General features: G+C 38.2%; 2 protein-coding genes and 1 non-coding gene across 5 annotated transcripts; 1 reads left to right on the plus strand and 2 right to left on the minus strand.

Moving 5' to 3' along the window:
• The first annotated feature begins 7,664 nt into the window (after positions 1–7,664).
• LOC126697730 (phosphoinositide phospholipase C 6-like) lies at positions 7,665–12,991 on the plus strand. Its single transcript, XM_050394819.1, has 9 exons — positions 7,665–8,249; positions 9,294–9,490; positions 9,698–9,833; positions 9,916–10,137; positions 10,220–10,440; positions 10,550–10,667; positions 11,743–11,895; positions 11,975–12,061; positions 12,498–12,991. The coding sequence occupies exons 1-9, from the start codon at positions 7,914–7,916 to the stop codon at positions 12,789–12,791; spliced, it is 1,764 nt and encodes a 587-aa protein (XP_050250776.1). The 5' UTR covers positions 7,665–7,913; the 3' UTR covers positions 12,792–12,991.
• TRNAC-GCA (transfer RNA cysteine (anticodon GCA)) lies at positions 8,557–8,628 on the minus strand. Its single transcript has one exon. It is a non-coding gene; the product is annotated as a tRNA-Cys (tRNA).
• A 1,211-nt stretch (positions 12,992–14,202) lies between the features above and the next one.
• On the minus strand, positions 14,203–18,444 carry LOC126697731 (putative pentatricopeptide repeat-containing protein At3g25970). 3 transcript variants are annotated; one of them, XR_007646248.1, is made up of 3 exons: positions 17,953–18,444; positions 15,336–17,853; positions 14,203–15,238 (listed from the first exon to the last, which is right to left on the minus strand). XR_007646248.1 is itself a non-coding variant. In XM_050394820.1 (2 exons), exons 1-2 carry the CDS (start codon positions 18,043–18,045, stop codon positions 15,667–15,669), a joined length of 2,280 nt encoding a protein of 759 aa, XP_050250777.1. In that variant the 5' UTR covers positions 18,046–18,444; the 3' UTR covers positions 15,264–15,666. The 3 variants fall into 3 exon arrangements, 1 of the variants encoding a protein (XP_050250777.1); XR_007646247.1 differs by having other exon boundaries at positions 14,204–15,235; XM_050394820.1 differs by lacking the exon at positions 14,203–15,238 and having other exon boundaries at positions 15,264–17,853.
• Between the last annotated feature and the right edge of the window lie 3,477 nt (positions 18,445–21,921).

A 21,921-nucleotide genomic window follows, 5' to 3' on the forward strand; every position in this document is an offset into this window, starting at 1 on the left:
CAGCTGTTTTAAAAAAAAATTATTAAATATATAATATATTTTAAATATATATTAAATATGGGTGGGTCGGGTCGGGTTTGATGGGTTTGTAATTTTATAACCCAAACCCAACCCAACCTGCTATAAAAAAGATTTTTGTAACCCAACCCAACCCACCAAGCCCTAAAACCCGACCTAATCCGGTAGGTCAGATTTGACGGGTCGGTGGGTTTTCTGTACATCACTATTTGAAACTATGTATTTAAAGTTATTACTTCAAAGTCTTTTTTCTTTTTTTAAATGATAGGGTGAAATTTGTTACATTCTAAAGCTATATTTAGTTTAAAAAACCATCACTACATAAATTGTAAAGAATTTATAGATGTTTTATTTCTCAATTAAATTCAAAGACATGACTATATTGACCAATGTAATACAAGTATATAATCTTTCCTAAAAAACAATTAAATTCAACCATTTGATTTTGTTAATGAAATATATAATTTTTCTAATGAAAATTTGTTGTGTTTAAAAGTCTACACATCGATTTGTAAAACTCACTTAAAGGTTTTTTTTAATCCTCTTTAACATCACTCGTTACATACATAATCATAATGTAGGGGGCAAAACTGAATCCTAGGCCTAGCCCACTTACGATGGGCTAAAAAGAGAACCCAATACAATTAATTTATAGAGATGAGAGTACAAGCCTACACTTTGATTCCTTAAAACTATGGCTTAAAGAGTAAAGAAGTGAAATTAACTACAGAGATAACACTTTTCAAAATATAAACAAGAAGAAAAGATTCTTATTTAATACTATCCTCAAGCTAGCCAAGGATCATTTGTCCTTAAAAAAGCTTTACAATATTACTCTACTCTCTCTCTCTAAACTTTTTTTCGATCCCCTTTTAAGTGTGATCTTCCTTCCTTGTATAACCATTAAATTGCATCCGAACCTTCCACTTGGAGGGCTGCTAATCTTTCTTTGGATACTTGTCCCATCAATGCCTTGTTGGTGGTGGTAGAGTAGGATATAGGCTGTGAAGACACTGTTCAATGGTCATTCTGCCATTAATGCGGCGACTAAGTTGTTGGAGGGCATTTAATGCGAAGGTGATGGATATTTTATCTAAAAGTTTCATTCCTCTTTTGTCCATATGTCATCATGGTCCTCCTTGGCTTTTCCATCTCACAGCTCTTGCAGCCTTCCTCTTGTCTCCCGAGGGGCAAATGTTCCTCGGCCTCCTCAGATGGGCCGTAACCTTCAATTTTTCTGGTATACCGAGTACTTAGGCTGTCTTGATTAGGCCAAGCCTAGTTTGTTAGTTAGCTGGGCCTTAATTACTCCTTGAGTTTTTTATTAGTATTTTTTTTTACATATTTAATGGAAAGATAATTATATAAACTCAAGGATTAAGGGGGATAAAAGTCACCCAATCTATAACAAAAGAAAAAAAAAATGATGGTAGGCTATTATAATTTTTATTTTTATTACTTAAATCTTATAAATTGATGTGTTACTTTTTAAACAAAAAAATTTAATAAAATTATCTGTATATATTAACTGGATTCAGAAAGTTAGTTATTGCTTTTTTTTTTTGTCAAAAATATCCCTAAATTAATTAACCAACAACTTAAAAATGAGGTTAAAATAGTAAGAGTAATGCTACAGACACAAATTATTTTACAATATTTTTACAAACTGTTGATGTGGCAATTCTTACTAGTTTTAATATGGGCTCATCACTAACATCACATTTTTACTTGCAATAATTATTTGGAAAATACTAAAACCACATCAGCAGTTTGTAAAAATGTTGTAAAATAATTTGTATTTGTAGCATTACTCAAATAGTAAATTGGCAAAAGAAAGTTAGTTATTACTTTTTTTATTGTCAAAAATACCCCTACCTAAAATTTAAAAATTGGGTTAAAATAGTAAATTAACAAAAATAATAAACTTCTATTTTTACGTTGAAATGCTTTCATTATCTAATAAACTTCTACTTTTACATTGATTTAAATTTCTACTTCTATTCACTAACTCCCTACAAAATATGATTACTCCTTTGTCAGTTTTAAAACTCCTTCTGTAAGGACTCGATTTGTGACGACCCAAAATGATGTTGGGTTCGCACGTAAAAAGGCCCAAACAATATCACTTATAGAGCGTGGGTTTGAAAGGCTAGGCCTTGGTCACCGGACGAGGGTTAGTCGTCTTGATCATACAGAATTAGGCCGTGTTCACTTGAGGGGTCTTTCTCCTTGAGGCGGTCTGGGAGGCTCTAGTTCTTGGCCTTTTTTCCCAGCCCCTTTTTCGGATTGCTTGCTTCCCCTTTTATATTAGCCTGTATCCCTTATCCTACGTCCACATGTAGGTTCGACTTTCCAAGACTGATACTTGTCCCATCAGCCTATACCCAAAGTGGTTGGGGGTGGTTGTAAAAGCTGAAGAGCATGGCTCTGTTAGGTGCAGAATGCTTTATTACAATACTGGCATCCTTTTACTTGTGCTGTTTCCGCACTGTGATCACTCTTCCTTTTAGGGGCATTTATGGCATGCCGAGCAGGAGCTCGCCCTCGGCCATTTCCTTAGGCCGTCCTCGACTCTCGTGGTGCGTCCTCGGCCCTGTATCTCCTCTGCGCAGGCCTTGGGCCTTAGCAATGGGCTGGGGTCACAAACTCTCTGACCCCACAATAGCCCCTCAAAATCCTACTGTCCGACCTCTTGGTCGAAGAGGAGGGTTTTGGTGATGCCATGTCTTTATTGCGGTTTGCTTAGATCTGCCTTTCATCAATGCGGGTGTCTCTTCATCTATCTAGGAAACACGCCGGACTACGAGACATTCCTTTGAATTCATTCACGATGCGCTCCTGCCGTTTCAGTGTTCGAGACGCGTCTTTAATGATTTCCCTTTACGAGACCATTTAAATCCAACGGTTATTGACGGCGTGGGGAAGTGGAGTGGGTATATTCTCGTTTACAGATTTTCTTGGAAATTTGGATAGATTAAATGCCTCCCGTTTTACCCTTCATATAAGAAGAAAGGCAAGAGGTTACTTCTCTTACACAGAGACCTTTTAATCTTTTTAAAGTCTGAAACCCTTAGCCTCCCCCAGAGTTTCCCTTATCCGCTCGCTTACACCTTGAATTGTGATACGTCCAAGATAGGAGCGGGAATGAAGAGACCATACCCTTCCCAGAAATGCCATGTTTTTCTGAAACTCAAAATGGCTCGGTCAGGGCAGGAATGGCAGAGACTCAAGATACCTCTCATCCTCCCCTCAGCCAAAATCCGAAGCAGGGGCTCGTCGCGTCAAACTTTTGGTGCGACTGAGCTAGGGTCACCCATTATCAGTACCAGCCGCTCTCTTATGAGTATAGCTAATATGGCACCAGCGTGTTAGGAGTCAGCACTGACGCAGGGACAAAGTATCCCTGCTTCTTCCTCTCTTCCTTCACTAATACCTCATTTTGCCTCCCCTTCTTCTTCTTTCCCATCACCAGATCCATCCTGGTGCTTTTCCTTCTTCTTCTTCTTCTCCTCTTCCACCAAGGGAGGTCCTCCTCTCAATATGGGTGCTATTGGGGCAAAATTTGGAAAGACTTTGGAGCAGAGCTTAAAAAGGCTTATGGTTTTTTTTTTTTTTTTTTTAATTGTTTTTGCAATTCGTTTTCTGTATAGGCTTGTTTAAACCCTTCATTGTACGCTGTAATACCTCTTTATATTAATAAAAGTCAACATTACTTAATTTTGTATATTCTAACTCTTCTTTCTTAAATGGTTATGCCGTGAATAGACGTACTACCATATGACTTTTTTTTATTTTTATATTCTGAACGATGCTTAGGGCTGAAATCCCAGTTAATAAAAAGACCTTGCTCTGTACTTATTGAAACTATCCGGCACAATAATGCCAACTTGAACAAATGATATTTAGGAAAAAACTTTTGTTTGAGAGAAAGATGTAATTCTGTACTTATCGGGCTATTCGGCTTGATAATGCCGTCCTAAAAAAAGCAATACTTAGGGCTGAAACCCCTGCTAAGGAAAAGATGTTAAGAAAAAGATGTTATTACGAACTTATTAGAGCTGTTCAGCACAATAATGCCGACCTGAAAAAACGATACTTAGGGTCGAAACCTTTGCTAAGAAAAAGATGTTATTATGAACTTAATAGAGCTGTTCGGCACAATAATGCCAACCTGAGAAAGCGGTACATACCCCAAAACAGTCGAGATGACAGCTGAATGCTCGGTGCGATGTAGGAAGTAACCATCCGAGGATGGGTGGTTCAAAGGTGGACCGTCCATGTGGGCCGCCAAGTACTTAGAGTGTTTCGCCGCCTTCCTAATGGCTTTTGTAGCCTTGGTCCTTTTTTGGTATCCAGTCCAAGGACCGAGGGACGATCATGCCAAGCTCAAACGCTCGTTTGCATCAATTCCCTTAGAGCTGAGGCTCTGAGGACAGATCGGGATCTTCATTATGCCTAGGACTTAATCCGACTTTTAGTAAATGATCTTCTTGTAGGTCTGAGTAACCTAACATTCTTCTTAAGTAGTTGGTTTCCCTATAGGTTTGAGTCCGAGGACCATGCAATACCTTGGTTCTGTCCAAAACTTGACTTTTAAGTAGTTGGTTTCCCCATAGGTTTGAGTCCGAGGACCATGCAATACCTTGGTTCTGTCCAAAACTTGATTTTTAAGTAGTTGGTTTCCCCATAGGTTTGAGTCCGAGGACCATGCAATACCTTGGTTCTATCCAAAACTTGATTTTTAAGAAGTTGATTTCCCCATAGGTTTGAGTCCGAGGACCATGCAATACCTTGACTCTGTCCAAAACTTAGCTTTTTTAAGTAGTTGGTTTCCCCATAAGTTTGAGTCCTAAGACCATGCAATACCTTGATTCTGTCCAAAACTCAGCTTTTTTAAGTAGTTGGTTTCCCCATAGGTTTGAGTCCGAGGACCATGCAATACCTTGGTTCTGTCCAAAACTTAGCTTTTTTAAGTAGTTGGTTTCCCCATAGGTTTGAGTGCGAGGACCATGCAATACCTTGGTTCTGTCTAAAACTTGACTTTTAAGTAGTTGGTTTCCCCATAGGTTTGAGTGCGAGGACCATGCAATACCTTGGTTCTGTCCAAAACTTGACTTTTAAGTAGTTGGTTTCCCCATAGGTTTGAGTCCGAGGACCATGCAATACCTTGGTTCTGTTCAAAACTTGATTTTTAAGTAGTTGGTTTCCCCATAGGTTTGAGTCCGAGGACCATGCAATACCTTAGTTCTGTCCAAAACTTGATTTTTAAGAAGTTGGTTTCCCCATAGGTTTGAGTCCGAGGACCATGCAATACCTTGGTTCTGTCCAAAACTCAGCTTTTTTAAGTAGTTGGTTTCCCCATAGGTTTGAGTCCGAGGACCATGCAATACCTTGGTTCTGTCCAAAACTCAGCTTTTTTAAGTAGTTGGTTTCCCCATAGGTTTGAGTCCGAGGACCATGCAATACCTTGGTTCTGTCCAAAACTCAGCTTTTTTAAGTAGTTGGTTTCCCCATAGGTTTGAATCTGAGGACCATGCAATACCTTAGTTCTGTCCAAAACTTAGATTTTTTAAGTAGTTGGTTTCTCCATAGGTTTGAGTCCGAAGACCATGCAATACCTTGGTTCTGTCAAAAACTTGATTTTTAAGTAGTTGGTTTCCCCATAGGTTTGAGTCCGAGGACCATGCAATACCTTGGTTCTGTCCAAAACTTAGCTTTTTTAAGTAGTTGGTTTCCCCATAGGTTTGAATCCGAGGACCATGCAATACCTTGGTTCTGTCCAAAACTTAGCTTTTTTAAGTAGTTGGGGGAATTAACCCCTCGGCTATAGCGTGGGACCTTGGTTTAGGGGGGTTAGCTCCTCGGCCAAGCCCCTAAAACCATCCGTGCTGCTGACACTATGAAGCGCAGCCCCTAGTGAAGAACGTAGCCCCTAGTGGAACTTTACGCCCACCACCTGTGCCAACACACAAGCCTTCCCCACAGATGGGGCCAATTGTAAGGACTCGATTTGTGACGACCCAAAATGATGTTGGGTTCGCACGTAAAAAGGCCCAAACAATATCACTTATAGAGCGTGGGTTTGAAAGGTTAGGCCTTGGTCATCAGACGAGGGTTAGCCGTCTTGATCGTACAGAATTAGGCCGTGTTCGCTCGAGGGGTCTTTCTCCTTGAGGCGGTCTGGGAGGTTCTGGTTCTTGGCCTTTTTTCCCAGCCCCTTTTTTCGGATTGCTTGCTTCCCCTTTTATATTAGCCTGTATCCCTTATCCTACGTCCACGTGTAGGTTCGACTTTCCAAGGCTGATACTTGTCCCATCAGCCCATACCCAAAGTGGTTGGGGGTAGTTGTAAAAGCTGAAGAGCATGACTCTGTCAGGTGCAGAATGCTTTATTGCAGTACTGACAGCCTTTTACTTGTGCTGTTTCCGCACTGTGATCACTCTTCCTTTTAGGGCATTTATGGCATGCCGAGCAGGAGCTCGCCCTCGGCCATTTCCTTAGGCCGTCCTCGACTCTCATGGTGCATCCTCGGCCCTGTATCTCCTCGGCGCAGGCCTTGGGCCTTAGCATGAAATGGACTAGGGTCACAAACTCTCTGGCCCCACACCTTCAATCCATAAAACTCACCATACATATTCAATCTTTTTTTTTTTTTTTTTACTTCATTATAATGTATTTGTTTCTTCTGCCCCTTTTTTTTTCAATTTTTTTTTTTTTTTTTTTATAAATTTCATTACTCTAATCTCATGTTTTTATTTTCCCAAATATCTTCTTCTTTATTAAAAAAAAAAAAAAAAAAGACTTCCACTATAAAACCAGTATTATAACTTCTATCCATTCTTATCATCCCAACATCCCCACTAAAAAGCAGTTACTACTATGTAATTTCTCACACTTTTATTTTTGTTTTTCACTTTCTCACTCACGATCTCCTTATTATCACTAACCTCCACGTTTGTTAGTCAGTTTTATATTTATCTTATATTTGTGAAGGTCAAGTTTCATTCTCATCAATCTCATGTTTCTTTTTGTTTGTAAATTTTTTTTGACAATTTGTTCAATTTGTGCTTTTCAATACGAGTTTGAAATTGAGATTGGCAAATGCAATAAAGACTCAAATTATTCGTTGAGCAAACAGGTATCTTTCAAAATCCTTGGTAGTATTGATTTATGCATTTGTAGGGAAAATATTTTCTTCATTATACCCTTAGGGGGTTTTTTTTTTTTTTTTTGGTGATTAAAAAAAGTAGAAATCTCAAATTATAATAAATGCAAATTATTAATTTTTACAAAAAAAACGCATCCTCAGAGGCTAGTTTATTATATTATGATATAAAATCATTCATATTCATTATCATTTCAATTTGTAAAAATTTTACAATAAATTTGAAACTACTTTTATTCTGAGAAAAAAAATATTAAAGTTATTATTATCAATTTTATTATAAAAAAACTTACCAATTGAGATGGTGATACATTTAATCGATAATATATAAATTATGAAAAAATTGAAGCTATATAGTACTTATTATATAGTAATAAATAAATTTAATAACTATTTTTTAGTTAAAAGTTGGTTGGAGTTGAAATTTACAAAAACAAATTTTATAATTTTATTGGTGTTGTACTGGTACAAGTATTGAAGAGAGAAGGGGAGAGAGAGAGAGAGAAACGTTTTGGTCGTTTACTGTTGGTCACGTCCAACGATGCAGCTTCAAACACTCCTAAATAATAGCCCACCTCTCTCTCTCTCTGAAACCCGCCCAAAGCAGATATCTTTGATTAAAAACTGTACATCTATTTCTCTCTCTCTCTGATAATTAACGAGAACAAAGAGACACAAAGCCAGAGAGAGAGAGAGAGTGTGTGTTGGGTTTTGGATAAAAGTAAAAAAAATGGCGAGCTACAAGTACAAGGTGTTGGGGTTCCGCAGGAAGTTCAAGATGAACGAGGTGGTGCCACCGCCGGACGTGAAAGAAGCGTTTTCCAAGTTCGCCGACGGTGGGGACCACATGTCGGCCGATCAGCTCCGCCGGTTCAAGGTGGAGCACCAGTGCGAGGTGGACTGCACCGTATCTGATGCGGAGAGATTCATACAAGAGTTTCTTCGCAGTAGACCACACGACACCACCACCACCACCACCCAACAACAACAACAGCAAGGTCTCTGCCTCCTTGATTTCTTTCACTTCCTCTTTCTTGACCATCTCAATGGCCCTATCAAATCCAAGGTCAACTCTCTCTCTTTTGTTTTTTAGCTACTTTTCTTAACATAGACGTGTTTGATCCACAAGGAAATCTAGGGAAATAATTTTTTTTTTTTAAATTACTTTTCTTAATGTAAGGGTATTGCCTATTTTTTTTAGCTAGTTTTCTTTATGCTTGATCTTAGCCAAAGGCAAAAAAGGGTATAAAAAGAATTTAATTACTATAAAAAGTTTTCCTTCTTTGAAATATTGGTGCATAACTTTTTTTAGCTAGATTTCTTAGCCAAAAGGCAAAAAAGGGTGTGGTGTAAAAAAGAATTTAATTACTCTAAGGGCCCAACCGGGTTCGAACCGGTGACCTCTTGATCTGCAGTCAAATGCTCTACCACTGAGCTATGGACCCTTTGTTTAGTTTTCCTTAGTGACAAAGTGTTGAAAACTAGTTTGTCTTTTTTTTTTTTTTTTAAACTACGCACTAGTTTGGTTTGTTCTGCTTGTTGGTCTAATCCAATTTTAGAATAAGTTTCTTAGAATTGAAGTTTTTGCTCATACTACTGACTCTAAGGTCTAATCCAGTTTTAGATTAAGTTTCTTAGAATTGAAGTTTCGCTCATAGCCTCATACTACTGACTATAAAATATAAATTATGTCTACTTCTATGAGAGGAGAGTCCAACAAATCCACCAGAAAAGAAAATGTTGGGGGGGGGGAGGGGAAGAAAACATTGATTTGATAAAACTATGATAGCTTTCGCAATATTTTTTGTGTTTGGATGATTTATTCAAAAAGACCATGATTCTAATTAGTTTAAACTAAAATAGTTTAGTACTATTTGTAACTTTAAAAATCAAATTATATATAATAAATAAGTTTACTTTCATCAAAGATACAAACAACTTACCTTGCCTGTTCTTGGAAATCTATATGATAATACAAATATGTCATTCCCTTTGTCACACTAATCATATACCTTTCTTTTTGATTCCTAATCATTTAACTGTCTTAATTTGAAGGACTCTAGTATAAGGACCACTTTAGGTTTGTTCTTGACAAATTATGTCATTCCAGGTACACCATGATATGAATGCTCCATTGTCACATTATTTCATATATACAGGGCACAATTCCTACCTAACTGGGAATCAACTCAGCAGTGAGTGTAGCGATGCCCCAGTCATAAAGGCGTTGCAAAGAGGTGTGAGAGTAATTGAACTTGATTTATGGCCAAATTCTACAAAAGATGATGTTAATGTTCTTCATGGAAGGTACAAGCTGATTCTCAAATCTATGTCATTTGATTATGTAGTTATTTTCTTGTGTCTATTTGTTTCTTTGTTGTGCTATAAGTTTTTAAGTATCCATATGTGGCCAATGTCATGAGAGATGAATTCCTCATCCAACAACATATGTTCTTAACTTATTATCATTGTTCTTTGTCCATCTTATTATTGTACACCATTGTTTGAATTTAGGACTCTGACCACTCCTGTGAAGCTCATCAGATGTTTGAAGTCCATTAAAGAGCATGCTTTTGTTAAATCTCCATACCCTGTCATCATAACTCTAGAAGACCACCTTACCCATGACCTTCAGGCCAAAGTTGCAGAGGTTAGCCTCTTTTTTTGTTTTTCACATTGATATTTAATTCGAGGTGTTTTATTGTTGTGACCTCAAGTCATGTTTCATGTAGATGGTGACTCAAATATTCGGAGAAATGCTGTATTACCCCCAGGGAGAATGCTTAGCTGAATTCCCTTCACCAGAATCACTGAAACATCGTGTTGTTATTTCTACCAAACCACCTAAAGAATACCTTGAAACAAAGCATATCAAAGACAAGGGAAGTATCTTGACTAATGGAAGGGAATCATCTGAAGAAACATCAGCAAATGGGCCTGAAGTGGACGAGAGAGTGAGCTGGGATATGATATTTGTCTTTGCAATTTTATTCCCAAAGCATGCGTATTTACGTTGACCCTTTTGATGGATGGCAGAGTGAGAGTGATCAAGATGACGAAGATGTTAATGTGTGCGACTACAAATTAGTCCAGCGAGCAGCACCAAAATACAAACGTTTGATTACAATTCATGCTGGGAAACCAAAGGGTAGTTTAAAAGATGCATTGAGTGTTGTAGGTGATGAAGTTAAACGTCTTAGTTTGAGTGAACAGGAACTTGAGAAAGCTGCCACATCTCATGGAACTGAGGTTGTGAGGTATATTTCTAGCTTAATTGATGGTAGCTAATTGCAGGACATTATAGCACTCTTATTATCTACATTTACCTGGGAAATTCATTCTGATATTTCTTCTTATGCTTTCTAGGTTCACGCAGAGAAATTTACTAAGAGTGTACCCCAAAGGAACACGTGTCACCTCCTCTAATTACAAGCCACACATTGGGTGGATGCATGGGGCTCAGATGGTTGCATTTAATATGCAGGTCAGGTTCAAGTTTCAGTGTTCAAATAAAAGCATAATTCAAATGAATCTTGCTGGGCTGTACTCCAGTATCTGTTTTGCTATATTTTTCATCATGTGACTACGGCTTTGTTGTTGTTTTTGATGTTTCCATTGTATGAATTGATGGTAGAAACTTTGTAAACATTCATTGAAGTGTGAACTTAGTAAATTTCTGATCAACTAGTGCTACATTTCACTCAAAGCAAGTTTATAGACCATAGGTATGGGCTGTTAATGTTTTTGTGTGTGTGCACGATGCACCTATGTGATAGTGGTTGCTTGGAGTTTGAATGGTTGCAGTAGCATCTAAATGGAGAATATCCTTACACCTATATTGCTTTTTCCTTAATAGCATGGATGCACTTAACCCCAGATTTAGATCCGTTGCAATAGCTATTGCACCATGCTTACCACTTGTGAGAAGTAAAGATGAGATGGTTAAAAAAGTAATAAAAAGCTAAAAGGTTAAATTTTTTAGGTACTAAGTACTAATTGCATGGCAATAGCACATCCAAATCATAAACTCCCCCATCCCCCCAAAAAAAGCGTGCTTGCATATGAAAATTGTTACATATAAGACCTTCCACTTTATTAAACTTTCTTGATCACCTTGCTTTCATGCCACATGAGGGCCCTTTTATTTTCTCGTTCTCGCTTGAATTTAAATTTCTATGGCAAGAATCACTTCAAAAATTGCTTCTCTTTTGTTTGTCAATTCATTTGCTCAAGTGAATGCTATTTTGAAATTGACACAAAGAACTATCATGCAAAAGAGTACAGATGGTAATGAAGAGAAGGATAGATGTCTTTGACTGAAGGAAAACTCTCTCATAAGCAATGCTTTGGAAGGCCAATTTTAATCAGGAAATGAGATCACCATTAAATATCATGGCCTTACAAATAAAAGATGCTTCCCTGTTCATGCATTGAGGGTGTTCCAATTCGATGCTTACTTTTTCTCTATAATATTGTTTAGAAATTTTTAACAAGTGAGTCTTCCATTCATCTGATCTCCACCAGACAATTCTTATCAATATGTGAGTTTTCTTTATTAGGGATATGGCAAATCACTCTGGTTGATGCATGGGATGTTTAAAGCCAATGGAGAGTGTGGTTATGTGAAAAAACCTGATTTTCTGATGCAAACGGGTTCTCATAACGAGGTATTTGATCCCAAAAGAACCTTGCTAGTGAAGAAGACATTAAAGGTGAGCACATCATTTAATCTTAGAAGTGAATGCGATTGTTCTGATGAACTATTCTTAGAGCATGTGTGCTGATTATCAGGTGAAAGTATACATGGGAGATGGATGGCACTTGGATTTTAGCCAAACACATTTCGATGCATTCTCACCGCCAGACTTCTATACAAAGGTTAGTTGGATTGTTCTGCATGTGGAATAGTAATCTCTAACTAATTGAGATTCCCTTTGCATATTTGCAAGAATTGGTAACATTTGCAAAATGATTCTATGTATCTTTGTCATGTAGACCTGAAGCTTGGTGTGGATGTGTATGTCCCACTGCCTTTAAACTTATAGGAATCACAGCATATCCGGACCTTTTGTTAGATTGTAGCCATGCTTTTTATTAGATTTGATTGTCTTAAATGATTCATCAATTTGCAATGCTTGTCTTTTTTATAAATGATATATGATTTTAAATTGTCAATTTTTTGTTTCCCAGATGATCAAAAGATTAAAAACCATTTATTTACATCAGATGAGCTTTATTGATATGTTCTATTAGGGTGGGAGTCTTAAAACATGTAGTCAGTGTATGTTTACCTAATGATAGGTATTCATGGCAGGTTCGCATTGTTGGGGTGCAAGCTGACGCCATCAAGAAGAAAACCAAGATAATTGAAGATGACTGGACTCCTGTTTGGGATGAAGAATTTACATTCGCTTTGACAGTTCCAGAGCTTGCATTGCTTCAGATTGTAGTACGAGAGTATGATGTGTCTGAGAAGGATGACTTTGGTGGGCAGACATGTTTACCTGTCTCAGAAATAAGACCCGGTATCCGTGCTGTCTCACTTTATAACAAAAAGGGAGAGAAACTAAAATCTGTTAGGCTTCTAATGCGGTTTCAATTTGTATAGGCTTTTTAGGATATCATTCATCCAGGATATGTGCTCCATGATCCATCCCTTTAGTCCATACTCTATAATGCATTACTTGCATGGTTTTGTGTTACAATGATTGTATACAGATAGGACTGCCTTAGATTTGTTAGAAGATAATTTTAGTTACTATAAAAATCCATATATGTCCCAATGCATGTGCTCTATTCTATGCTCTACCAACTACAGCTTCTTACTCTCGTAATGGGATGAATTTTTTCCCCCCTCTTACTCGTCGCTTTTCATTTTATTTTGCTTTGCATTAAAGCTATAATAAGAATACTTGGCAAGGTGATTTTGGATTAGAGATTACTAGAGAGGAAGGGGGTGAGAGGCTACCATGGTTCATGGTAAAGAAGATGACAGCTTAATTGTGAATCCATCAAACAACGCAAAACAAGTGATTACTAATCTTCAAGGCCTTTAAAGTGGTTTATTTAGGATCTGTTTAGGATCCGTTTATTTTGCTGAAACTAAAAACTTTTTATTAAAAGTATTATAAATAAAGGTAAAAGTTAGTTAAAATAATAGTGGGACACATAAATAGTACAAAAAAGTACAGTGAGATCTATGAATAGTAGCAAAAATAAGCTGAATAGTAAAATAAGTGGACAAAAAATAAAATATCCAAATGCAACCTTAGAATGAGGTTTTTTTTTCTATCATAGAATGAGGTTGTTCCATTTAGAAATTCCCATTTGGAAGCCTTTGAAATGTGACCAATCCAATACTGAGACATTAGTGCCCTGATGGTTACTATCTGATTTTGGAGAGGTTTGATGTGCAATGACAACTGACAAATGTCTTCCACCGAAAGCAACCAGTGGCAAGTTTGAGTCCCAAAAACCAATCTTACTAAATAAAAAAAAGAAAAAAAAAAGAGTAAGACTGCCTACCAATTTACTTCTCTCAAATTCCATAAAAGTGAAAATTTTGTGCAAAACCTAGTTTTTTTTTTTCCCCATAATTGGATGTATTTCAAGATGTGCAGGAAAATTGGAAACAAAATTGAAATAGAATAATTGGTCTTAATGATTTGTCTACGATATAAAATTCTAAATAGTTTGATCTTTTATTATTCATATATTTTATGATGTACCTATCAAATGTAGTAATTTTACGTTTCTAAAAAAAATGTAGTAATTTTACTTTTACTATTACTATATATATATATATATAGATTGTACTGTTGACTTGAGAAGTCTGCTTTGCCAGAGGTGACTTGTTTGAACGTGAATATGGAACTTGCGACTTACAAGTGAGTCAGTGGGAACCTACCGACAGATCTTGAGTGGTTATCAATGGTACTAGTAGAGCCCATCGAACATCAATGCACCCACCTAAATATTCAGTCTTTCATAAATAATCAAATAAATAAATAAATTATCAATTTTGCCATCTAACTATGAAAATTCTCAAAAAGAAAGGGAAAAAGATGTGTGAGAGAGAAGTGATATATTCACTCCAAGAGACTGTCAAACTCTTTAGAAAAAGAAAGTAGATGGGTATACAATTTTTTTTCTTACACCAAGTGTTTAAGAAAAGGTTTTTCTTTTTGCCTTGTGTCTCAGATCTTTTGCCATCTTTTGCAGCAATGGCTAATGTGGGGCAGATTAGCTGCTGGAACAGAAATGAAAATTTGAGTTTTAAATCGAGTTAAATGTTGGATTCCCTATTCTGTTCTTATTAAATGGTTTTAGACTATCTGCTGTTTCCCTTTGCTGTATATGTGTACTGCAGACCCAATAGTTTCTGGAATTTTTGTTTTCTGTTTTGTTTTTTGAGTGCATGGGACTTTGTTGTTCTGTTGTAGTATAGTTACTTAGAAGGGTGCATTTAGTGCAGCTCCGCTGCTGGTTTTTTTGGGTTCTGCTTCTAGCAGGTTGGTTGTTCTGGTTTTGACTGCAAAGAATTGACAGCAGCGAGAATTGACTGCAAGCTCCATATATGCAAAAAAGCATTCAATAATACATTATCCAAAGAAGCATGATTCTTTCTTTTTTATTTAATCAGCCACACGAACAAAGTGCAATTCATTATTCAGTTCTGCAATTACATAATTAAAGGCAGTAGGACTCATGATTGAATCATGCTCATTTCTAAAATCAATTAACAGAAATCAAGCTTTTCGTTCTTATTTTGCCACATCGAAGAAGGAAACCATTACCTTGTCTTTGTACACCTTGAGCCACTGTTCCACTGTTTTCAACTGCTTTGCAATGGTGGATGACCTGGTTAAGGATGTTCTAAAACACCCTGTTTGATTAATATAATGCCAAGATTGCCTCTCCATGACAAATAATAATACCCACAAGTTACTCTCTCAAATCATTCATAATAAGCATATGGATCACAAAGTCTGTGGGAAGACCTTTATTCTTGAAAGTAGTGTCAATATTGGTATCCAAGCCCACATCAGTTTCCTGCTAAACAAAGTCAGAAACATTAGCCTTAGTATTCTAAACCTATTTGAAAGCCATAACTGCATCAACAAATGATGTTCGGCACTAAAATTAACAGTACCATTGTTCTCAAAAATATTTCCCATTGGCTCTCTGCTTTTTAGGTACTCAGCCTTCCTCAATTATGAAAGACAAGGCTGTAGGAGTCATAGGTTAAGCACGACACTTACACCTATCACTAAACATTCATCAACAGGAATTCATCAGCCACATTTGTAAGTTCTCCTCGGCATCTCTAAATGTGGAAGTTCTACTCAAAGAGGTACATGTGTTTGTGAAAGATGTGTGCCCATTTATGTGTTTATATTTACTAGAAATATTGGCATGTAGAAGTTTATATCTTTTGATGGGCTTCCACCAGTCATACAAAGCTTTTATCTGTAATCCACATCTCACAATACAGAGTTCAAGTCTTGTACATAAGCCATGGATCTGATCTTCGCCCTCAACTCTTCTAGCTTCGCATATATGGCCTCTTTTTGAGGATGCTGTTGATCACCTGCATAAAATTTATGGATTCTACCTTTGACAGAAATCCAACTATATCCCGGTTCCTTTTTCACGCCTTGCTCTTTCATCATATCTCTCAAATTAAGTCCATCTTCATAGCTCCCTTTCTCGATATACGTGTTGGATAGAAGTACATAGGTAGCTGAGTAGTCGGGCATAATTGAAAGAATTTTCTGGGCAGCAATCTCTCCTAACTCAATGTTGCCATGGACCCTACATGCTCCCAACAAGGTCTGCCAGACCATCACATTGGGCTCAATGGGCATCCTTTCTATAAAATCCATTGCATCATCCAGACGGCCAACTCGACCTAAGAGATCAACAACACATGCATAATGTTCCATCTCTGGCACCAGGCCATAACTGTCCTCCATTTGTTGAAAATAATTTAGGCCCTCCTCCACCATTCCTCCGTGGCTGCAAGCAAACAGGACACACAGCAAGGTAACAGCATTGGCATTTGTACCTAACTGATTCATCTGGCTAAAGAGTTGAAGAGCATCCTCCACCAGACCATGTTGAGCATAACCTGATATAACAGCTGTCCATGTAACAGTGTCAGGGTTAGATACTTTCTCAAAAACCTTACGCGCTTCAGTTATACTACCACATTTGGCATACATGTCAATTAGAGCACTTTCTATGCAGTTATCAGTGTCCAAGCCAGCCTTGCAAAGAAGAGAATGGACTTGATGACCATACTCAAGTAAACCAAGGCTGGTGCAAGCAACAAGCACGCTAGAAAAGGTAAACTGATTGGGTATAAAGCCTTCTTCCCTCATCTGAGAGAAGATGGCTAGTGCTTCCTCCCATTCAGAACATTGAGAGTAAGCAGTCACCAGGGTTGTCCAAGACACTATATCTCTCTCTTCCATCCTATCAAATACCTTCCTTACATCTTCAAGCAACCCACATTTGGCATATGTATCAGCAATTGCATTGGAAACACTTACAACTTTCATATTTAATCCACTCTTCAGAACCATCCCATGAACTTCCTTTCCGAATCGCAAAAGCTTTAAAGTGGCAATAGCATTGAACACACTGCAATAAGTGTAAACATCAGATTTTATATCATTTCGACACATTTCTACAAAAAGTTCCAATGCTTCTTGGCTAAACCCATACTGAGAATAGCCTGAAATCATTGCATTCCAAGGTGTGTTAACTCCACAACAGGTGAAACTTGAGTCAAAAACAGATCTTGCATCTCTCAATGACCCACATTTTGAGAACATATCAATTATAGCTGTTCCAACAAGAACATTAGACTCCAAACCCAATTCAGAAACATAATTCTGAACCTCTTTGCCCTTTCTGACATCACCTAAGTTTCCAACTGCTTTTGAAACGCTAATAAGTGTGGAAATATTTGGTGTAATGCCTCCTTTCTTCATTCTAAGAAAATGATCAAATGCTTCGAAGTGAAGACCATTCCCTGTAAACCCCGATATCATTGCATTCCATGAGACTTGATTATGTTCAGTCATGGTCTCAAATACCTTATTGGACACTTCAATCATTCCCAATTTGGCATACATATTAAGAAGAGACGTACTAACAAACGTATGACATGCATAGCCTCTTATAACAATCTGGGCATGAACCATTCTACCCAATTCAACACACTCCAAACCAATACACGTCTGGACAACCGATGAATATGCAAACTCATCAGGTAAGATACCATGATTCAACATCTCACAGAAGAACTTGAATCCTTCAAGAAAGAAGCCATTCTCAGTACAAGCAACAATCATGACCGTCCAAGAAAATATGTTTCTCTCAGACATTTTATCAAACACTCGACGAGCAGCATCAAAATCCGAACATTTAGAGTACACATGAGCTACATGGTTTAACAAGACCATCAAGTCCCTATCCGAAAAATCCAATTTTGACAACAACCCATGAACCGCTTTTGCTCGTTTTACAGACCCTTTATCTGCACAGTCACGTAGGACATCAACTAATGGCTGAAACTGTAAGTGTTTGTGAGTTTCATCTTGTAAAGCTGAGTTAGCAAGTTTGCCTCCATTTGATGGTAGAGTTAGAACTGAACTTCTAATCTGCCCAATAAGACAAAAATACAAGTTAGTACTTCTACAAGTCTACAATTACGTTGTAGAAATGCAAGTGGAGGAGGAGGGTGTGTATGTTTGTCTCACTTTATTATTGTTGTTGGCAACAGGGGTAGGCAATAAGACCGGATGAGCAGGCTGAGGAACACCCAGTTTGACACACAAACTCATAATACTCATTTGTACGTCAATACAGCTCCAGACTAGATGAGAAGTTGGCTTGTTTGTAACTTATGGGAACTCCAAGGTGCAAAGACTAGAGAGTAGATAGTATAGATGTCCTACTTCGAACAGAGTTTTGCTGATTGATGCTACTTGAGATTTGAGATTTGTAAACTTTGTTCAAACTAACATGGGCTTGAACGTTTGGACTTGGAGCTCAAACAACCATGGATTCAAACAAGAATCTAACACAAACAGTTCACTAAGGTATAATGGCCAGACCCGCCCAACCTAAGTTGGTCTCATAAGGCATAATAGTTAATCTCAACAGACCACCAAACCAACTTATTGTTATTTTACAGTTATGTAAACAAAAGGGATCTGACCAGGATTTAGATTTTATGTCTTGATAGTCCGCCTGTGTACGTTTTTAATGTTTTTGAACAAGATTTTAATGGTATGTACTTTAATAGACTGTGTCCTAAACCTGGTGTAGTTTCTTAGTTTTTTTAATGAATCGTCTTTTACTTTAAGGAAAAAAAATAGGGAACAGTAGCTTGTGACAGTTATTAATTAAAGCCATATAAAATAAAATCTTCTCCCCCCAAAAAAATTCTGGTCCCTAAAAAATTTATTTTCAAGCAGTCACAGTTATTAAAGATGAGATATATGACTGCAAAATAAGATGAGATATAACTTAGGCAGTCACACATCTGTGTAAGATAAGATATGTATAATTGATTGCAAAATTGGGTCAAGTTTGTGTGAAAATTTGCATAACAATTTTAGATAGATACTGTACACCTGCTACATGGAGAGTTTTCACTATTGAAGACAAAACTATGACAACCGTGGAATTAATTTATTCTGAGATTTGAGAGCAACCCTCTTTTAGGTGCTGGTGTGTCTAGATGTGTTTTAGTAGGTGTGTAAGGTCTAATGCAATGTTGTAATTGATGACGTCGAAAACCGTCACCAATGGGTCACACCGTACTCGCGACTCGAATTGAACCTGCACGACGAAACAAACTAAAGAATCCTTCAGAGAGCACCGGTGTGGTGCCGGCCAAAGACTCTCCGACGGTCAAGTTAGAATTCCTCTGTTTTACTTAGTGCGTTAGAGAGGGTTCATAAAAGCATACCTCGATTTCTGTGGGTATTACGCCTTTTATAGTGATAAGGGGTTGACTTTCCCTTTTTGGTTCCCACATCTTTTCAATGTGGGACTCTATTCCCAATTCTTCCAAACGTGGTGAGCAAGGATTCTCATTACCGGATCATGGGCCCTTGCTGCGTCAGTAGTGATGGGCCTTCAAAGCTGGGACCATACCTACGCAGGCCCAAGAGACCCAATCCGTCAGGCCCATTAAGGTAAGCCCATCATGCCCAATATTTTATCATCTTCAGTTGCCCCCTTCACCCCAATGATCCGTCACCTTTAAGGTCAAAGGATCAGTGGGGTGACGGTCCTTACATATGGATATGACGGATTCATGCAAAATAGAACGACGGTCCTAGCTGGATCAACCCGTCAAAGGAAGAATCATCCAGTTGACGGATACATGGCAGGTACAAATCTGTTGGTACGTACTGACAGGTTGTCAGCATTTATTAAGCATGCCACGTGTCACTCTCTGAATGGTCGTTGTATAGGATCGAAGCGTCGCTTCGTCTTCCGTGCACTTCCTATATATATAAGGCGCCTCACTCTTTCATTTTTCAATTTTCACTCAGAAAACACTTGTCAGAGCGAAGCCGTCAACCCTGTCAGAGAAAAGCCGTCAACCTTATCTGTGCAATCCGTCGAGGACGAATACTCGCTGATTACACCAACCGTCACCTATCCTCTGCTAAGTTCGGTAAGTGTTTCTAATTTACTATAGTCAAGTTACATTCTCTTCCATGCATTGTTGTTAGGCTTTCCATACCAGTCAACACTTTCAAACCCGTCGGTCTTACGTTTTATTGTCAATTGTAGGAAATGTCTAGTGCGTCAAGTAACCAGTCGGTGGTTCGTGATGGGACGGAATACGAGGATGTATACCCGTCCGGTCATAAAGACCAAGAGAGCCCCGGCGAAAGTAGGAGTCCGTCTGCCTCCTCTTCATCCTCAACAAATGAGGATGTGGAGATAGTCGAAGTAGAGGGTTCCGATGATGACGGGGATCAACAACTGGAGTCCGTTGTAGGCGCTGATGGACTAAGGCAGTTCATCATGTTGCCAGAGTGGACTGTTCATAGGTTTACATCCGTCATCAGGGAGAGACATTTCAGCACCTTCAGGACCAACTTCCAAATCCCAGACTATGTCTCCATCCGTCTACCACATGTGTCGGAGAAGTGTTATTACGAAGGGGTAGACGGTGTAGGAGTGTACGAGCAGGCATTGAAGGCTGGACTTCGATTCCCGCTTTCTACCCTTCATAGGGAACTCTTGTAGTATCTGGGGTTGTCCGTCACCCAGATATCCCCTAACGCCTGGAGGGTCTTCATAGCCATGGAGATTCTTTACGGTGCAATGTCAAACGGGGAAAGGAAATTGACGGTCCGTGAATTTCTTCACTGTTACCGTCCAGACGAGATTTCTGGATCAAGGGGGATGTACAGTTTTGCCAGTCGGAGCCCCTTGTTGAAGGTGATCTTTGAGACCCCAGACTCAAATAGAGACTGGAAGAGTCGGTACTTCTTCCTGGAGGGTGATAGATGGATGAACCATCCAGGGGAGACGGAGTTCATGCCCGTCGACACAACTTGGGCAGTTATAAATCAGACGCGTATGCATCCGTCTAAATTTTGTGTTGCTTTTCATATCCGTCCAGTTATATGTGTATATCTTGATCATCTTTCTTTCCCACAGACGGCGCCAACTGATGACGTCGAAAACCGTCACCAATGGGTCACACCGTACTCGCGACTCGAATTGAACCTGCACGACGAAACAAACTAAAGAATCCTTCAGAGAGCACCGGTGTGGTGCCGGCCAAAGACTCTCCGACGGTCAAGTTAGAATTCCTCTGTTTTACTTAGTGCGTTAGAGAGGGTTCATAAAAGCATACCTCGATTTCTGTGGGTATTACGCCTTTTATAGTGATAAGGGGTTGACTTTCCCTTTTTGGTTCCCACATCTTTTCAATGTGGGACTCTATTCCCAATTCTTCCAAACGTGGTGAGCAAGGATTCTCATTACCGGATCATGGGCCCTTGCTGCGTCAGTAGTGATGGGCCTTCAAAGCTGGGACCATACCTACGCAGGCCCAAGAGACCCAATCCGTCAGGCCCATTAAGGTAAGCCCATCATGCCCAATATTTTATCATCTTCAGTAATATTCAGTGTAAATAGCAAAATTCCATGACCATGAACCATGAACCATGATGCTACTAATGTGTTGTTTTTTTGGTCAAGCAATCAAGCCATCAGTATAGCAATTTCATACCAAATCCAATGTAGAGCATTTAGCCCCTATCCTGGATGTTGAAGTCATGCAACAACATATGTAATCAAAGTAGACTACAAATACAAATCTAGGATAGTATAATTCAGCCCCTATTCTCTCAATGCTCTGTCAAACACAATGGGATCCCAATACATAGAAAAAACAATACATAAAATGATAATGTATCATACTAATCTTCAAGGCCTCTATTTAGAATGAGGTTTTTACTATCATATAATGAGGTTGTTCCATTTAGTGGTCTATTTAGGAAATACAATTAATTGTTTTTTTTCTTTTCTTATAAATAGTTTTTAAAAATATTTCTTAAACCAATGCTCTTAGCATATCTGTTAACTTTTTTTTTTTTATGATTTACTTATCAAATTGATCAAATGTTGTAATTTTACTTTTACAATTATGTAAGTCGTAGTGCACAATATATATATCCTAGGCCCTTAAC

The sequence above is a fragment of the Quercus robur genome, chromosome 8 (assembly GCF_932294415.1).
Source record: "Quercus robur chromosome 8, dhQueRobu3.1, whole genome shotgun sequence".
NCBI classification, from domain to species: Eukaryota; Viridiplantae; Streptophyta; class Magnoliopsida; order Fagales; family Fagaceae; genus Quercus; species Quercus robur.

What these genes read in the sequence shown, in the direction of transcription:
- LOC126697730 (XM_050394819.1), top strand. Translation starts at nt 7,914, where the DNA reads ATGGCGAGCTACAAGTACAAGGTGTTGGGGTTCCGCAGGAAGTTCAAG. An exon ending in GTTAATGTTCTTCATGGAAG is followed by an intron (nt 9,491 to 9,697) that starts GTACAAGCTGAT and finishes GTTTGAATTTAG; the next exon opens with GACTCTGACCACTCCTGTGA. An exon ending in TAGTGAAGAAGACATTAAAG is followed by an intron (nt 11,896 to 11,974) that starts GTGAGCACATCA and finishes GCTGATTATCAG; the next exon opens with GTGAAAGTATACATGGGAGA.
- LOC126697731 (XM_050394820.1), bottom strand. Translation starts at nt 18,045, where the DNA reads ATGAGTATTATGAGTTTGTGTGTCAAACTGGGTGTTCCTCAGCCTGCT. An exon ending in TTGCCAACAACAATAATAAA is followed by an intron (nt 17,854 to 17,952) that starts GTGAGACAAACA and finishes CTTATTGGGCAG; the next exon opens with ATTAGAAGTTCAGTTCTAAC.